Source organism: Chiloscyllium plagiosum, unplaced genomic scaffold, assembly GCF_037043375.1.
Source record: "Chiloscyllium plagiosum isolate Xiang-an unplaced genomic scaffold, Cpla_swu_hap1 HiC_scaffold_47, whole genome shotgun sequence".
NCBI lineage: Eukaryota > Metazoa > Chordata > Chondrichthyes > Orectolobiformes > Hemiscylliidae > Chiloscyllium > Chiloscyllium plagiosum.
The window spans coordinates 7049303-7067513 of NW_028270185.1; the positions used below are offsets into that span (position 1 = coordinate 7049303).

The 18211-nt window shown below is 47.0% G+C and overlaps 1 protein-coding gene across 1 annotated transcript in view; it reads left to right on the forward strand.

The window, feature by feature from the left end:
- Positions 1-17886, forward strand: part of LOC122542784 (B-cell lymphoma/leukemia 11B-like) — a 46507-nt gene extending 28621 nt beyond the window's left edge. Inside the window, exons 3-4 of the mRNA XM_087984081.1 lie at positions 7738-8591; positions 11742-17886. Of these exons, the coding sequence (XP_087840207.1) occupies positions 7738-8591; positions 11742-12563 (1676 nt within the window). The 3' untranslated portion in view covers positions 12564-17886. The remainder of the gene's footprint in view (positions 1-7737; positions 8592-11741) is intronic.
- The last annotated feature ends 325 nt before the right edge of the window (positions 17887-18211 follow it).

An 18211-nucleotide genomic window follows, 5' to 3' on the forward strand; every position in this document is an offset into this window, starting at 1 on the left:
GGCCTTGGATCACTGCCAGCCTCTGAGTCATAAGGCCATGGGATCAGGCCTAAGGCCTGAAAACTCCCCGTGCCCCATACTGAGGGAGTGCTGCACTGTTGGAAACAGTGCCTTTCGGATGAGGTGAAGGTGGTTAAACCGAGCAGCCCTCCCCCACCCCACAAAACTGTGCCCTCCTCCCTCTTATGTGGACTCCCTGCCTGAAGAAAAGCTGGGGAGATTCCAACCCCTGGTCCCAATATACTGGGCCAATATTTGTCCCTCTTAAAAAAATACACATGTTCTGGTCATTGTTTCTGTGTGGTTTTGGGATCTTGCTGTATGCCAGTTTGTTGCTGTTATATTTCCTAGTGGCTACACTCAGAAAAAGTACTCTGTTGACTATAAAATGCTTCAGGGTGTCCTAAGATTGTCAAAACAGTAACTGTCCTTTTGTTTTAAATCCGAGCTTCAAGTCAATCTTCCCTTCTGTCATCTGTGCCGGTGCTGACTTTTCACCCGATGTTTACAGTGAAAGAAAGGACAAAGTTCAGGATCCTGTGGACTGCCTTGGTCTAGAATGGCTTTTTTTTAATTGTGCGTTCACAGAATGCATACGTCACTGGCTGGGCCAGCTTCTGTTGCCCATTCCTGACTGTTCCTTGAGGGGTAGTACTGAGCCACCTTCTTGAGTTGCTGTAGTCCGTGTTGTATAGAGTTACCCACATTGCTGTTAGGGAGGGAATTCCAGGATTTTGACCCAGTGACATTAAAGGAACAAAGATCTTTTCCAAGTTGGGATGGTGAGTTACGGCTATGTGCTCTGTAGTTGGTGATGTATTGCAACACTGAGCAATTCCACTGTGTTCCCACTCTTGGGACCTGAAGCTTGTCAAGGTCTTTTAGGTCATTTTGAAGTTTAGGAGTCATCCTTTCCAAACCTCTTTGCTTCCACACCCCTTCCCTACCCCAAATACTGACAATACGCCTTTTCTCATTTAAGACTTGTTTTAAAATCTACCAAAACCTTTCACCACCTCTCATACTTTGAGGCAGTATCACCATTGCACCCAGACATACTTCGTTAATGCAGCTTAAGTTGCTGCTGAATCATTGAGTTTCTCAGGTTGGTTCCCACTTGAGTCATGAGAAGCAAAGGAGGAATTGTAGTCCTACAGTAGGCCCCACGTTTATAGATGGGTTGGGTGGAGTGATGGTTTGCACAGGGTGATGTTTGAAAAGTAATCCATCATCACAGTCTTCATGACACTCCACCCAGAACAATGTTATGTTTTAATTTCATGTTTCCTTCAAGATTTTAACATTTGTGTTAGTGTCGCCATCTAATTTGGTTTAATTTGTATGATTGGCTTAATCAAAATAGTATAAAAGGAAAACAGGTGGGACTGGTGTTTCCAAGGAGTATAGCCTAAGTAGAAGGACCTGATGTGGTGCAGTGGTAGCATCCCTACTCCCTGGACTGGGAGGCCTGAGTTCAGGTCCCACCTGCTCCTGAGTTGTGTAATAACAAGTCTGAACAGATTGATTAGAAAAATAGGTTAGCATAAAAAAAATTAAACTGAGCAGACCTCCAATTCCATTTTGATTTAGCCCCTTTCTGCGTGTCTACTAACCTCCCTTCACTTTTGATTATTCATATTGTAGTAATGGGCTTTCCTTGTGAATATCTAATTGGTTACACAAGTGTTTTACTGATGAAGGTGACTGTTTGGAAACAAAAGCAAAAATAACAAGAGTCACGGTGATTTTGGTGGTGGGAAGTTCACGCAGTTGTGTGCAATAGCACCTCTTGGAAATAAAGAAAAGTAAGACTAGTTAAGGGTTTTATGGTATGGCGTCCTATCCTATGGGCCAGGAGGCCTGGGTTCAAGTCCCATGTTGCTGAGGTGTGTAATAACATCTCCCAACAGGTTGATCAACAGGAAAAAAAAACAATAGAGGGCTCTACTGGTATTCTGTAATAACTTAGGAAGCCCGAATGAAAAGGAACATCATTTATAAAAGAAAGGTGTTTTGTTTTCTATCTCACCGTCTGGCTTGGATTCAAATTGGCAGTCACCTACTGTGACATAATGACTCTCTCAATGAGATGATCTATTGGCTATGAACACTTATGCTCACCCTGAGCTTAAATGTCCCATCTTGAGTATATACTGAGTCAGAAGATTTGTGAGTTCAGCCACAGAAATGAAATGTTTGTGTGACGTCCCAAGACCATGATCTATAATAAAAGCAAAATACCGTAGGTGCTAGAGATCTGAAACAAACACAAATTGTTGGAGAAACTCAGCAGGTCTAACAGCATCTGTGGAGAGAGACACAGAGTTAACACTTATCGTTCTGAAGAAGATTCTTATCAAACTCAGATTGTATGAGTCCCACTCCAAACTTGAGCTCAGAAATCTAGACTGTCAGTCTCCCACATGTAATATCAGAGCTGCATTTTGGGTGAGGTGTTAAACTGAGGCCCCAGCTGTCCTTAGGTGGATCCCTTGGCCAGTATTTTGAAGTGTTCTCCCCAGTGCCTTAGCCATTGTTTATCCCTCAATCAACATCATAAAAACAGATTATCCATTTGTTTTCAAGTTAGTGTTGTCAGATCTTTTGCTGTGTTCGGATTGGTTGCAGCATTTCCTGCATTACAGCAGTGCGGACACTTCAAACAAATAACTAACTGACCATAAAGCAATGTTGGTGGTTGTGTAAAGTGCTATATAAATGCAAATCTTTACTTGCTATGGGGGATTAAAACATACAGGTACAACCCAAGCCACACAGGTTCTGATGCACCCCATACGGAGCACACAGATGCTATCTTCAGTCCTCACATCTGGGCTGATCCCTAGGGGGTGAAGAGCAGGCTGTTATAATTTGCCCAAAAGTGACGGTGTTTGGCCATGCTGCGATGGCTCCCATGGCCGAATGGCCACTCTGTGGGGGCGGGATGTGGGAAAGGCTGAAGCTTGACCAGCTCCCAATGCAGTGCGACTGCCTGCCATTGGAAGCGGGGAATAAAGACTCTCGTCCACATTTCACTGCCTGTCTAGAGTTACACGCCACTGTGGTTGCCTCTGGTAACCAGCCTGGCTGTAATCTCTCCCGACACAGGCCTGGAGCCACACCACCGTGCAATTTGAAGCACTCAGTGGAGCTTTTGTTAATTTGCATATTAACATATGTCTCCAAATCCCCGAGGTGTTGTCTGTTCATTAATATTCCTCCCGTTCCCAATCCCGGGACAGTTCCCTGTGGAGTCTCCTGTGCATCTCTGAAATTAACATTTGCGGGTGTGGGATGGGGACGGGAGGGGGTCTGGGGAATGGGAGAGAGAATTTGCATTTTTTAATTAGTCTGGATAATTATTATTTGCTGAATATTCATTCGACTGACTGCCTGCGGAACCATCTCATCCAGGACGCGGTAGAAAATATCCTTACCCCACAGCACTTTGCAGGATTAGGAAGATGCACCTGTGTCAGGTCCAGTGAGACCCACTGCGGAAAAAAACACAAAAAGAAAAAATGATTAACCCCCCACAAACCGTGATGGGGTATTTGTTTTCTTTCTGATGAGCATAGTAGATGTCAGAGGCAGGTTCTTTGCTCAGAGTGGTAAGGACGTGGAATGCCCTGCCTGCTAATGTAGTTAACTCAGCCACATTAGCGGCATTTAAACAGTCCTTCGATAAGCACATGGATGATGATGGGATAGTGTAGGGGGATGGGCTTAGATTAGTTCACAGGTCGGCGCAACATCGAGGGCCGAAGGGCCTGTTCTGCACTGCAATGTTCTATGTTCTACGTTCTATCTGTTACACGGGAGCTCTGCCTGATGTTTTCACCCCAGGAGCTATTCTGCAACAGTACAGAGTTGGAGTAGGTCTGCTGTCAAAAGTTTGAATCTTGGTTGAATAATGTTTTGTTCCCCGATTGCCCCTTATCGCCAACTGCATCCTCGGGCCTGTTGTTTCCTCCTGTTCTTAGCTGATGCTTGGAAAGAAATACCTGCATTTAAATAGCACCGATTGCGAACCCCACCCCCCACCCCCACCCCACCACAAGATGCCTCAAAGCTCCCTGCAGGTCACTTTCCTTCACTGGCCTGTTCAGAGATGTTATTACACATCCTCTGGAGCAGGTGGGACTTGAACCCTGGTCTCCTGGCCCAGAGATAGGGGCACCATCGATGTACTGCAAACGTCTCTTTGCACATTTTTTGAAGGGCTGGTCACTATGGTATTGTAGAACGTTGCAGCAGCTGCACTGAGGTAATGACCCAGATAATCAGTTACTAACAGTTGTAGAATCGCTCCAGTGCAAATGTGGGGGGCAGGGGAATTTGGCCCATCGTGTTTAAAGTCATAGAGATGTACAGCATGGAAGCAGACCCTTCAGTCCAACTGTCCCTGCTAACTAGATATCCTAAATTAATCTAGTCCTATTTCCCAGCTTTTGGCCCAAATCCCTCCAAGCCTTACCTATTGATGTACCCATCCAGATACCTTTTAAATATTGTATTTGTACCAGCCTCCACCACTTCCCCTGGCAGCTCATTCCATATATGCACCACCCTCTGTATGAAAAAGTTGCCCTTCAGGTCCCTTTTAAATCTTTCCCCTCTCATTTTAAATCTATTCCCTTTCGTTTTTGGACTCCCCTACCCTGAAAAAAAGACCTTGGCCATTCATTCTATCCATTCCCCTCATGATTTTATAAACCCCTGTAAGGTGACCCCTCAGCCTCCGACATCCCTAGCCTATTCAGCCTCTCTCTATAGCTCAAACCCTTCAACCCGGCAACACCCTTGTAAATCTTTGCTGTGCCCTTCCAAGTTTAACAACATCTTTCCTACAGCAGGATATAGCCCCAGCTTTCTGAATGAGGATTTCACTCAGTGCCGTTCTCTTGCCCTATAACCCTGCATTTTCTTCTTTCTCAGATAACAGTCTAATTTTGTTTTGCAGAAACTGCAGAGAAAGTGAGGACTGCAGATGTTGGAGAGTCAGAGTTGTAAAAGGTGGCGCTGGAAATGCACAGCAGGTCAGGCAGCAGCCGAGGAGCAGGAGAGTTGACGTTTCGGACATAAGCCCTTCATTAGGAACCCTGAAGAAGGGCTTATGCCCGAAACATCGACTCTCCTGCTCCTCGGATGCTGCCTGACCTGCTGTGCTTTTCCAGCGCCACCCTTTCGACATAGAATCTGTAGTGCCTTAAATGGCGTCGTTTTGTTAATTAGTACCAAATCTTAGTATCCGGTGGATGACACACATTTTACAATAGCTTTCAAGAGGGAAATGGAGAAATTTTCAGGGCTTTGGGGCAAGAGCTATGCGGAAAAAGATGAATTAGATAGCCCTTTTCAAGGGCCAGTACAGGCACAATGGGCAGGCCATCCTCTGTGGAGTCTTTCCAGGGAAAAGGAGGCTGATGAACATCTGAAAATGAAGGGTATAGTGTCAGGTAGGATGAAGATTAAGGGGGAGAACTAGGTGGAGCAGAAATGCCAATCTGGGTGAATTTGCAGGGAGTTACACTGTACAGGATGCCATTCAGCCTTTGTGCCTGTACCAGCTCTCTGCAAGAGCACAAAATCTTGTGCTGCTCACCTGCACTTTCCCCTGCAGACTTCCAAATATTTTTTTTCTTTGCATAATCAGATTCCCCTCCTGTAGCCTTGAAATACCCTACCACTTCCACACTCCAGGCAGAGTATTCCAAATCCCTACCCACTCACTGCGTAGAAATGTTTTTCCTCATCTTGCCCAAGCTACTTTTGCCGAATCACCATAAGTAGGTAGGCCAAGGCCTCTGTTCTGTGCAGTAACTTCGAAGGTAAATAGGCTGGAGCTGTTTTCCCTGGAGCGTTAGGCTGAGGGATGACCTTATAGAGGGGCATGGATAGGGTAAATAGACAAAGTCTTTTCCTTGGGGTGAGGGAGTCCAGAACTACAGGGCATAGGTTTAAGGGGAGAGGGGGGAAGATTTTAAAAGAAACTTAAGGGGCAACCTTTTTTATGCAGAAGGTGGTGCATGTATAGAACGAGCTGCCAGAGGAAGTGGTGGAGGCTTATACAATTACAACATTTAAAAGGCACCTGGATGGGTATATGCATAGAAAGGGTTTAGGGGGATATGGGCCAAGTGCTGGCAAATGGGATTAGATTAATTAAGGATATCTGGTCGGCATGGACGAACTGGACCAAAGGGTCTGTTTCCGTTGTGTACATCTCTGACTCTAAATTTGGGTTGACCACTTTCAGTGGCGACAACATCCATGGACTAGAGGGAGCCTCAGCTACTTCTACACAGACCTTGGAAGCTATAATTAAACATTTGTGACAAACGTGTGACAGTCAGAAGTTAATTTATTTAGGCAGGAAGTGGATGCAGATGTAATGTATTAATAGATGTATCAAATATTATGTAAGGCAAACAACAACAAGCTGCATTTGTGTAGCTCCTTATCTGTAATATCTCCTGAGATGAGGCATGTGAGTGTCATCAAATAATGTGACTCCGAGCTGCAAACAGACATGGCAGGAACTGTGACCACACAACTGGTTAAAACTTGAGCTTTGTAAGGAAGGAGAAGTTTGGGGAGGGAATTTCAGAGCTGGCAGGTTCAGACAACTAAAGTCACGATTGTTACAGGTTAAAATCGGCTGCTGCTAGAATTGGAGGATCGGAGATCTTTATTTATTCTTTCACATCCCTAATTGCCCTTGCTCGAGATGGCTCTATGTTTCTGAGGGCAAGTTAAGAGTCAATCACATTGCTGTGAGTTTGGAGTCACATGTAGGCCCAGACTATGTAAAGATGGCAGATTTCCTTCCTATTATTGAACTCTATGAGCTTTTACAATAATTGATGATAGTTGTCAATGTCTCCCTCATTTTGTCAAGCTCACCTTTCCAGGTTTTATTAATTGAATTTAGACTCTACCAGCGACCATGCTGGAATTTGAATCCCTGCCTCCAGAATATTAGCATTACTAATTGGATGACTGGTCCAGTACCATTACCAGTACACCACCATCTACCTGCATGGAAATAAGGAGGTGGGCAGAGGCATTGGGAAACAAGGATAAGATTTTGGAATGTGTTGGGGGGCGGGTGGGGTCACTGGAATGGGAACTGATGCAGATCAGAGCAGCTGAGTACAGAGGGTCAGAGCGAGTTAAACTGATGTCCTCTGATTAAAAAAAAACAAAGAACTGCAGATGCTGGAAATCAGAAATTGCTGGAGAAACTCAGCAGGTCCGGCAGCATCTGTGCAGTGAAAGCAGCGTTGACGTTTCAGTTCTGAAGAAGGGTCACTGGGCCTGCAAACGGTAACGCTGCTTTCTCCCCACAGATGTTGCCAGACCTGCTGGGTTTTTTCCAGCAATTTTTGATTTTGTTTCTGATGCCCTCCGACCGTTTGTCCTAAGTTAGATTGCAATTAGATTTGCCACAACCGAGCTTTCAAGAAGCAACTGCAGGGAATGTCAAATTCCAATGCTTGCTTTGTCTTTAGATCCAAAGACTGTACAGAGCTGCCTTAGTACCTGTGTAGGTACCTCAAGATAATTTATGAACAAAGTATATTTTTAAAATAACAAAAACTAGGCTCTGAAGAAAATTGGGTTGGAAAGGTCAACTCTGTTTCTCTCTTCACAGATGCTACCACATTTGTTGAGTTTCTCCAGCACATTCTGATTTTTTTATTTATTACTGTTGGTGTCTCTTTGCTTTCACAGATGAGTTGGAACCTGCATATTATGTCTGCACCTCCTGTGAGGAGCCCTTTTCCAGTGCTAGGGTCCTGCTGCACCATGCACAGTACACCCACGGCCTGCAGATCTACCTGGAACTGGATGATTCGGAGAGGACGGGGATCCCTCAATCGCCCGGGGAGGAGCAGGCCGCTCCATCCGCCTCCATGCTCGAGGGGAGCCCCTTCGAGGAGCCACGGTGCCCCGAGTCCTCAGTGCGTGGGCCCCGCTCCCCCGCCAACTCGCTGCTCTTCGGCCCATCGGCCCTGGGCCCGCCGGAGTACAGCGACAGCGGCTCTGAGGAGGCCATCTCCCGCCACCGTGCCACCGAGCGGACCTTCCCTATGAGGATGCCGGCGAAGGCAATGGACTTTTCCCGGAGGCTGCGCAAGCTGGCGGCGGGAGGCTTGGGGCCTGGCGCAGGAGGCCGACCGGCCTTCCTCTCGGGTCTGGCTCCGTCTCCACCGCCCGCTTCCTCCTCCTCCTCCAGGCCCCACGGCCGCAGCAAGGAGTGTGAGTTCTGCGGCAAGAGCTTCAAGTTCCCCAGCAACCTGGTGGTGCACCGGAGGAGCCACACCGGCGAGAAGCCGTACCGGTGCCCCTTCTGCGACCATGCCTGCAGCCAGTCCAGCAAGCTCAAGCGCCACATGAAGACGCACATCAACCACGCCGGCATCCTCAACGGCTGGGCCGCAGCTCTGCCTGATGGCCCCCTCTTGGAGGATGGCTACCGACACCGGGCCTACCAGGCACCGGGCCTGGAGAATGGCATGGCCGAGGACGGCGACGAACACATCGCCACCGACTACCCAGCTCTCAGCACTGAGCATGACATAAAGGTGAGGTCCGGCAAGTTACTCGTCCTCCAGCTTCCCTCCCCTGAGCACCCAGTACAGGAGGAGGCCATTCGCCCCATCATACTTTTTGGAAGTACAATCCAACTCCTTTTCCCCTCCCATCTTTTCCCATCACCCTGCAATGTTACTTCCTCAAGTCAATAAACGTAAGCCTGAGCAAGTTACTCACTCTTCTGTTTCCCTCCCTTCGCGTTCCATCACATGCGAAGGCCATTCATCCCAAGGTGCTCTTTGAAAGAGTCATGCAGCTCCTAGCCTCCTTGCGTCAAATTAATCGTGACCTAAACATGAGCCCTGGCAAGGCCACCAGCTTACACCGCCCCCCCCCCCAGCCCAAGACAACATGTGAGCAGGCCATTCGCCCCATTGTGCTCTATCCAAATCTTTCTCCTGCAGCCCTATAATATTTCCTGTGCAAGTCACTCTTGACCTAAAGGTGAGCTCTGGCAAGTTACTCACTCTCCAATTTCCATGTCTCAGGAGCCAGCACAAGAGAAGGCCATTCGCCCCATTGTGCGATCCAACTCCTTTCACCTCCACCCTGCTGTTTTCCCACAGCCCTGCAATATTGCCTCCTCAACTGGATACTCAGTAGCAGTGTGTACCAATGACAAGATGCACTGCAGAAATTCACCAAAGATCCTCAGATAGCCCCTTCTAAACCCACAACAACTTCCATCTGGAAGGACAAGGGCAGCAGATACATTGGAACACCACCAATTCCCGTCTAAGTCACTCACCCTCCTGACTTGGAAATATATCAGCGTCTTTCACTGCTGCTGCACCCAAATCCTGGAATTCCCTCCCTGAGGGCACTGTGGCACAACCTCCATGATATGGACTGCAGCAGTTGAAGAAGGCCTTCAACCTTCCCAAAGGCAACACGCAATAAATGCTGACCAACCAGCGGCACCCACATCCCACAAGTACACCAGGAGATATAAGATCTTAATATTTAGGAGCAAGATTAGGCCATTCAGCCCATCAAGCCTCTTCCACTACTGTAAGATTTTGGCTGATCTGATTGTGGTCTCACCTCCACATTCCTGCCTACCCCCATTATAATTTGGGACCACTTAGATGATTAAAAATCTGTTTTACTCAGTCTTGAATTTATTCAATGACACACCCTCCATCCCACCACGCCCCGGCAGTCTCCAGAGCAGCGAATTGCAAAGGCTAATAATACTCTGAGAGAAGAAATTCCTCCTCATTTCCATCGTAACTGGGAGACACCTTATCTTTACGCTGTACCCTAGTTTCCCTCAGGAAAGGAAATGTTCTCCTCTCAAATCCATTTAAATCTTAAGTCTCCTCTGATTCTTCCAGACGCCAATGAGTGTAGTTGTAAATAGCGATTTCTTAAAGAATTGTTGAATGGATTCTGGCCATGGCTAGTGTTTACTGCCCATACCTAATTACCCTTGAGAAAGTGCTAGTGAGGCTCTTTCTGCAATCACTGCAGTCCTTGTGGATACTCGATTAACATGAGAGAGGAAGCTAATCCTTAAATTGAGGTGGAAGAGGGGTGGGGGTGGGGGTCTTTGACATTCTAGAGAAGAAGACATTGTGGATGCTCAGTCATTGAAAACGTTGAATAATTTGAGATATTTGGGGAATTGAAGGGTGTCGAGATAGTGTGGGGAGATGGAGTTGTGATTTGATGGGCTTAATAAATGGTAGAGGTGACTCGAGATTGACTAAGGGCAGATGGTGGCCGATAGTATTATCACTGGACCCCAGACAATGCAGAGAGCCAGGTAATGTTTCAGGGACCTGGGTTCGAATCCCACACTGGCAGATGGTGGCATTTGAATTAAATAGAAATCTGGAACTCAGAGTCTAATGATGTCCATGAATCCATTATCACTTGTTGGGAAAAACCCATCGGTTCACTAATGTCCTTTAGGGAAGGAGACTGCCATCCTTACCTGGTTTGGCCCACAGCAATGTGGTTGACTCTTAACTGCCCTCTGGGCAATTAGGGATGGACAATAAATACTGGCTGGCTCCTAGCCAGCGATGTCGTCATCCCATGCAAACTTCTGCAAACAGGTGTCACTGCATTATTAATTCAGATCTGCAGGGCTAAATCCCACCATGGAAAATGGTGAAATTTGAATTCAGTAAAAATCTGGAATTAAAAGAGAAATGAGCAAACATCTAACGATTGATTGTCATAAAAAAGTGATCTAGTTCACTGTAGGGAAGGAAATTGCTGTCCTTACCTGTTCTGGTCTACATGTGACTCCAAAGCCACAGCGATGTGGTTGACTTTTTTTTAATATTTATAATAAATATATATTTACATTGAAACACAATTTAAAATCAGAGCTTCTGGAAGAACCATTTATTCTTTCCTGTCTTGCACCATTCATTCAAACTTCCCATCTGGCTTTACACTTCAGAGTAAGATTCCTCAAAACTTCCTTACTCACAACAGTCTTATCCAGGGGAATGTTAATGGTTGGCATCAGGTGGTTGTAGTTATGTACTTTCATAAAGGACTTGACCTTGGCCACCTTCATCTTGCCCATTTTGGCAGTCACCTTACACAGGTAACGATCCACACCAGCAACAAGGATGTTACCTTAAAGTCTGTCAGAGGTCCCATCATTGATGTTCTTTACACTGACATCTTTGCTAAATGCCTTTGTGCAATAAATGCTGGCCCAGTCATCGATACCCACATCCTGTGACCAATGAGAAAAAAAGCCATAGCAGAGAGATGGGCTGAATGCCCTGCTTCCTTCTGTAAGACGAGAGTTTGCTGGTTTTACAAGAATTGAAATGAACAGTCTCAAACCAAGTTTACTTGGTTAGCCTTGGGTGACTCTGTGGAGTTTGCATGTTCCCCCATGTCTGTGCGGGTTTCCTCCCACAGTCCAAAGATGTGCAGGTTAGGTGATTTAGCGATGGGAAATGCGGTTTATGAGGTCATGGTGGGATGCTGTTTGGAGGGTCCTTGCTGAATTAATGGGTTGAATGGCCTCTTTCTGTAATGTAGAGATTTAATGATAACTGTGAAGAAGTAGGAATGTAAATGCAGCCTGTACTGTTGGGCTGCAGGGGCCATTTTGCTGAGCTGTCACATTCACAATAACTCTTGTTGTATATTGTGTATCACAACAGATAAAGGTCCTGAAGGAGGAACCAGAGTCGGGTGAAGATCAGCAGCTGGGGAAACTCAAGGAGCAGTTGGACTGCCAGGCAAATGAGGCCCTGTCTGAGACAGAACGCCTCCAGATGGAGGGGGACAGTGACCTTGCTAATGGTGACACCGAATCGGCCAGGGCCTCTCCGTCAGGCCTGGCCAACGGTTTTGGCTTTCATTCCAAGCGGCTTCTTGCACCCCCACGGGGCCCCAGCCTTCTGAGGGGGACCCTCAGGCAGATCAAGGCCGAGAAAGACCACCTGTCGGAGGAGGCCAGCCGGAACTTCTACTCCCGGTGGCTGGCTGACTGCGCGGCCTCCCGGAGACCGGCGGGAGCCCCCTCCTCTACAGCCGCCGGCGCCCGGGCCTCCCCGTCGTCCGAGAACTCCGGCGAGAATGCCGGCTCCTGCTCCTCCAGCCCGCCCCGGGAGGCGTCGGCAGACAGCGGCACGGCCAGCGGGCACAGCACGCCGAAACGGCTGGGCGTCGGGCGGGGGCTGGGCGAGGGGCGCCGCCGCAACACCTGCGAGTTCTGCGGCAAGACCTTCCGCAACGCCAGCAACCTGACGGTGCACCGGAGGAGCCACACAGGGGAGAGGCCATACCGCTGCGAGCTCTGCAGCTACGCCTGCACTCAGAGCAGCAAGCTGACCCGGCACATGAAGACGCATATGCAGCCGGGCAAGGAAGTCTTCCGCTGCAATACGTGCAACATCCCCTTCAGTATCTACAGCACCCTGGAGAAGCACATGAAAAAACGCCACAGTGAACACCTCCAGGAGCCCCAGCTCTCCAATTGAGGTGGTGAGGTGGTGGGGGAAGTGTCATCATAGCCCGGTTCATGGGGTGGGCTTGGGGTGTAGGACCCTGACAGAGGAAAGGATGGACCTTTTAGATGGAGGGTGCAGTGAGAAAACTTTCCCTCAGTCATTCTGTACAGAACTTATGGGGCATAAGGACCAGGGCGGAGATGTGGGCTGAATGGCCTAGGTTCCAGTTGGTAAAATTTGATGTAATCCCCGTGAAGATGAATGTTCTTCCCAGTCCCCATCCAATATGTTTATGAATATTTAAAGTTTCAGGCATTTAAACCTTAGCCGCGGCAGTGTGGGGAGCATGGGGGTTTCCCTGAACAAACAATGTGATGTCGTGACACACATTGTTGGCCAATTTTCAATTGGGACGGAGGCCTTCCTGAGCTAGGAGTGGGATGTTATGGATTAATGGAGTGAGGAGGAGGACCATTGGTAGATGATGCTGGGGAGGAGGAAAGGAAGAGAATAGGAAGAGCTTTATTGGCCAGTTGGACAATATTTGAGGGGCGGGGTGCCAACCTCACACGCAGGAGGATACTCCGCTGTGCCAGCATTCTTCAGTTAGAATTTTTCTCGTGGGTGAGGAGAATGGAGGCATTGATCTGCCACTGAAAGGAAGTGTCTTAGAACTACACAGGGCCCCACATGGAGACTTCAAGTGTGGGACTTTCAAGGGACTAGAGACAATGGCAGAGAAATACCCACACCAGCCCTAGTGCCCACGGCACCCATGTTCCTTTGAAGCTGTGCAGCTGCCCGGAGGTCTGTGCACATGGATTGGAAATGTCTTGACATGACCTTACAGCTCCAACAGCTGTGCCCTCCCATCTCCGAAACACCTCCTGTATTGGTTTCCTGACCCCCTTCTGCTCCTGGCACTCATCCCCCACCTCCCCCCCCCAACCCTCTCAGATGCCAGGTATTTCCGAGTTTACATTCATCGCAATCCAAAGGCTCAGGTTCGTGCTCAGGGTACTTGGTAGCTGTGGGAGTTTGAAATTCAATAAACTGAGACCTTTTTGAATGGAGGAGCAGGGCTGATGGCCTGCTCCTGCTCTGACGGAATTTGTTGTGATGCACACTGAGGTTGAATAGCTGAGACTCATTGTCAAGGCTCACTCGATAAGCACGGCCTATTAGGTGGGATAGTGAAGACAGATGGGTGTCTCACTCGTGTTCATCACTGAGCATGTGACCCCTCTGCTCTCAAAGAGACTTCCATATTTGTGAACAGCAGCACCATTCTCTGATGGGTCAGAAGCAAAGCACTCTTCTTGGTCCCTTAGGCCGCAGAAAGGACTGCTGTGGAGTTCTTGCTGCTCCATGCTGACCCTCATGAGTCAGCCTCATGGTCTCGATCACAGAAAACCAGCTTAGGAGGCCTGCTTGTGTATGTAAGTGGGGCTGGGGTGGTGAAGAGGGTGCTCAGGGGTGAGAATAACCTCCTTTGTGGAGGGAGTCACAGGTCCCTTTTTCCCTTGGGGTGGGCTATTATACTTGATGCCCGTCTTAAACACCACTCCGTAGGGACAGGATAAAGCCATTCAGCTCCTCAAGTATTTCAATAGAAATCGCTTTGAGCTGTCATGATCTTGTAAAAGTCTATATATAAATGCAGGTCTTTCACACGACATCAAGTCCAAATCTCTTGAAGTCATTACTCTGTAAAAATCCAACCCACTAATCCTCAAAGCCACTCTTCTGACCCGTCCAACATCCTCGCCATTTTGAGATGGCAAGTTGCAAGTTTCAAATTTCCACCACCCTTTGGATGGAAGGGAATTTCCTGAGTTTTACTGCAGGACAGCCTGGATTTTATTAAGACCTATAATGGAATTCCCCTCACCAGCACTGACAGGGATGATGTCAAGCTGATAGCAGTCATATTGTTCAACAGTTCAGGCACATCAAAGCACCTTAGGCAAAACCGACAGCAATTTTAACTTTGGCTATTCTCTTCTCAACAACAAGGTGCATTTATTTAGCCCCTCTAAGGTTGCACTTCACAGGAGCATTACCAGTTTGATGCCATTTAAGGAGATATTAGACACACACCACCAAAACCTGGATGATGAAAGTTTTTGATGAATGGCTCAAAAGGATGTGAGAGAGGCAGCGGGGTTGAGGGACAGAATTCTAGAACCACCCAAAGCCTACATTTCCCTGTCAGATTGCTTTGGTGGTCACTGCCATGGTGTGTCAGTTCAGTGTTTCTCCAATGAACACCCTCAGTTGGAAGGCTGGCGGGTGGGGAAGCGGCTAGGAGAGGTGATTCACTCCCCTCTGCCAATCACTTCCTGAGATGTCCAGCGAAAACTGCATCATGGAGTTCAACTGTGTTGCCATCCTTTGTCGAATAGCTTATCAACTTGGTCTGGATTTGCCACAGGAGAAATGAACAGTGGTATTTCAATCTGTGCAGAGAGCTGGTATGCCATTGCAATGACACGTCGCAAGAAGATAGCAAAACCTGGGTCCTCTGAGGGATGGGGGGTGTTTTATCTGCAGCATTTTAAATCACGGTGCCCAGCACCTGGAATGACTTGGATCTGCAAAAGTTATCAGTGATAATACAGGGGCTGGTGAACGAGGTGTCTATTGGGGTGGTGGTGCACGTGTGCCAGTGAGTGTAATGGTTCAAGGAGCCTACAAGAATTGCACCTCCGTCGGAGAGTTGGATAGACTCCTCTGTATTTTTCTAATAGTCATGTATTTTTTACATGGTGCGCTGGGAGCGAAGCAGTTTTTTTTCTTTGTAATGTATTTCAAGCTGAAAGCAGTCAGGGTGCCCCAGGATTAGGGCAAAGGGTGCGTTTTGTATGACAATTTTTTGTATTACCAGTGTGTTTGTGATAACTTGTGTGGGTTTGGGTCAGTGTCAAACACGATTCTAATTCAAGAAGACAGCTCGGGGAGGGTGGGACAGGCACAAAAGTACATTTGTTGAATGTTGTATAGTTTAATATTGTGAATGACTGAAAACTGGCATGTTCAGGGGTGGGGTGGGATGGGTAGAATTGCAGTAAAACTGTACAATATTTGCCAGACAGCACTGACCTCATCTGTTTTACTTTGTCACTGTGGGGAGTATATCTTTTGGCTGATGGGCTTTATTGTAATGTTTGGTAGGGAATTCTTTTAGAGCAAGGCTGTTTCACTATGCGGTGGGGGTGGGGTAGGTGTTTAAAGGGAGTGTGACATGTAGCAATGTTGTCACTGGATGTACTAGTTTGGGTGTTAACAGGAGATAATACACCCTTGCATATAATCTCTCACTCTCACAGTCACACTCATACATGTACAGCCGCACTCTCTCAAACACATGACAACATACACTGATACTCACACCTACACACACTTCCACAGCCCCACACTCATCCTCACTCACCTACACACCCTGAAAACACTTTCACACCCACACACACACACACACACACACACACACACACATACAGAGACACAAATCACAATTCCCCTGATCGTTAGCTGTCAGAATCAGCTCTGCGTCTCAAACCGATCTCATTGGTGTCCACTTGGGGGTTGCTGATGGAGTGTGGTCAGCCATAGCCCTCTGAAACAGAAAGTGAAGGCTTTGAGTCCCCACTGCAGAGACATGAGGGTCATATTTCAAGCTGACACAGTGTTCCACACTTGGAAGAGTCGTCTTTCGGACTAAGACGTTAAACCAAAGTCCTGTCTGCCCCTTGGGCAGACATAAAAGACCCCTTGGCCACTATACAGGAGAAGCTGGGAATTTCTCCCTGGCGTCTTGGCCAATGTTTATCACTGAACCAAATGCACAATAAAACTGATTACCTAGTCATTTATTGCTGTGATGTTGCAACTGAGGCTTTGGAGGGACACATTATTGCTTTAGTTCCACTACTCCATTGGTCATAATATGAAATAAAAATACTTCTCCCAGTTACCAAGATGGCCAATTAAATAAAGGTGCAATAAATGGTTTATATGCACAGTCAGTAATAAAGGAGTATAAAACCTTATGACTGTCAATGTCCTCAAGAACACACACATTCCCATATGCAGACATGCTTCAGGAAAAGAGAAAAAATTAAAGAAAACTCTAATGGATGGTTCTGTGGCTTAATTGGTTAAAGCGTCTATCCAATAAACTGGAAATGCAAGATTCAAATCCCAGTGGTACCTACTCATTGTATCGAAGGCTCCTTGTTTCAGATTCTTGCAAGGGCCATGGTGGTGATCAAGCAAATCACCGTCCTGGTTGAGTTTCAGCCTGTTATGATTTTGGTGATCAAGGATAATTTGTCTCTGGGGCTCAGTTAGCTGGACGGCTGGTCTGTGATACAGAGTATCGCCATCAGCGTGGGTTCAATTCCTGCACCAGCTGAGGTTACCATGAAGGTCCCCACCTTCTCAACCTCACCCCTTGCCTAAGGCGTGGTGACCCTCAGTTTAAACCACCAGCAGTCTTCTCTTTCTAATGACTATAATGATTTTTACAATTGTCTCTGGAGCCCTTTTGACATATTCTGTTCAAAAAAAAGCAATCACTATTTCAAATAAACAAGCAGGCTTCACCTGGAGTGTTGTTTTTCAGGGATCAGTTGGATAGCTTGTTCTTAGCAGGCTTTCCTCCTACTCAGCTTTGTCCTCAGTGATCTTCCCTTCAACTGAACCAGGTAAAACCTCCCACGCCTGTTATTGTTCAAACAGCCCTAGCAGTGGTCTGAAGCAAAGCAAGCAGTCATGTGTTTTCTAGGAAGACTGGTTTAAAAAACTCTCCAATGTCCACAGTAGCCGTCCAACTACCTCTTTGGAAAAAATCACTCCAGATATGTCCACAACACTGGCAAAACATTCATTCTTTTTCCACACGCATCTAACTCCTCCAAAAAAATTTTAAAATATCAAATAACAAGTGTCTTTGTAACACTGGGAGCTAGCTGTGTACAAAGTGTCCACATGCCACATGGTATAACAATGGGTACAAGTCAGAGATGTTTGATTGGCTGTTAAACCTTCTTAGCAGGCTGTATAAATACTTCACTATATTGTGGAACAGCTAATGGTAGGGGTCCAGCTTTAAAGGGCAGTTAGTGTATGATTACACTGCTGGATTATCAGTAGTCATCGCAGTCCAGTGACAACATTGGGAAGTGGGAAGGGGAGGGGGAGTAGAAATGGGGGCTGGGGAAGTATTTTGTAAAAATACTGTCAACCCAAGTTTTGAAGAGCAAATATTTTTAATGTATTTTATAAAATTGAACTTCAGTGAAAAGCAACTTGCTGCATCACCTGAATTAAAAAAAGAGAGATTTGGAAAGTGCAGTTGGTTTTTGATTTATCATCTTCTCTCACCCATGAGATGTTACTCAGTTGATAATAGTCATGGCCTAAACTAGGATCCCAGGTCTTAATCTGAGCCCATGTTGAACTGAGCCTGGCTGACAGGCAGAGGTTTGGCCTCAGGACCACTGTCTGTAAAGCACACTCCCCTCTCCTTGCTCCCACCCCGTGTTGAAGGGAGAGAACCTCACCAAATAGAATCTCACACCTCTCTTTTGTTAGCAAATAGAGTAACACAGCACAGAAACTGAGCCTTTGTTCCAACCAGTTCATGCTGAACATAATCCCAAACTAGGCGAAAATGA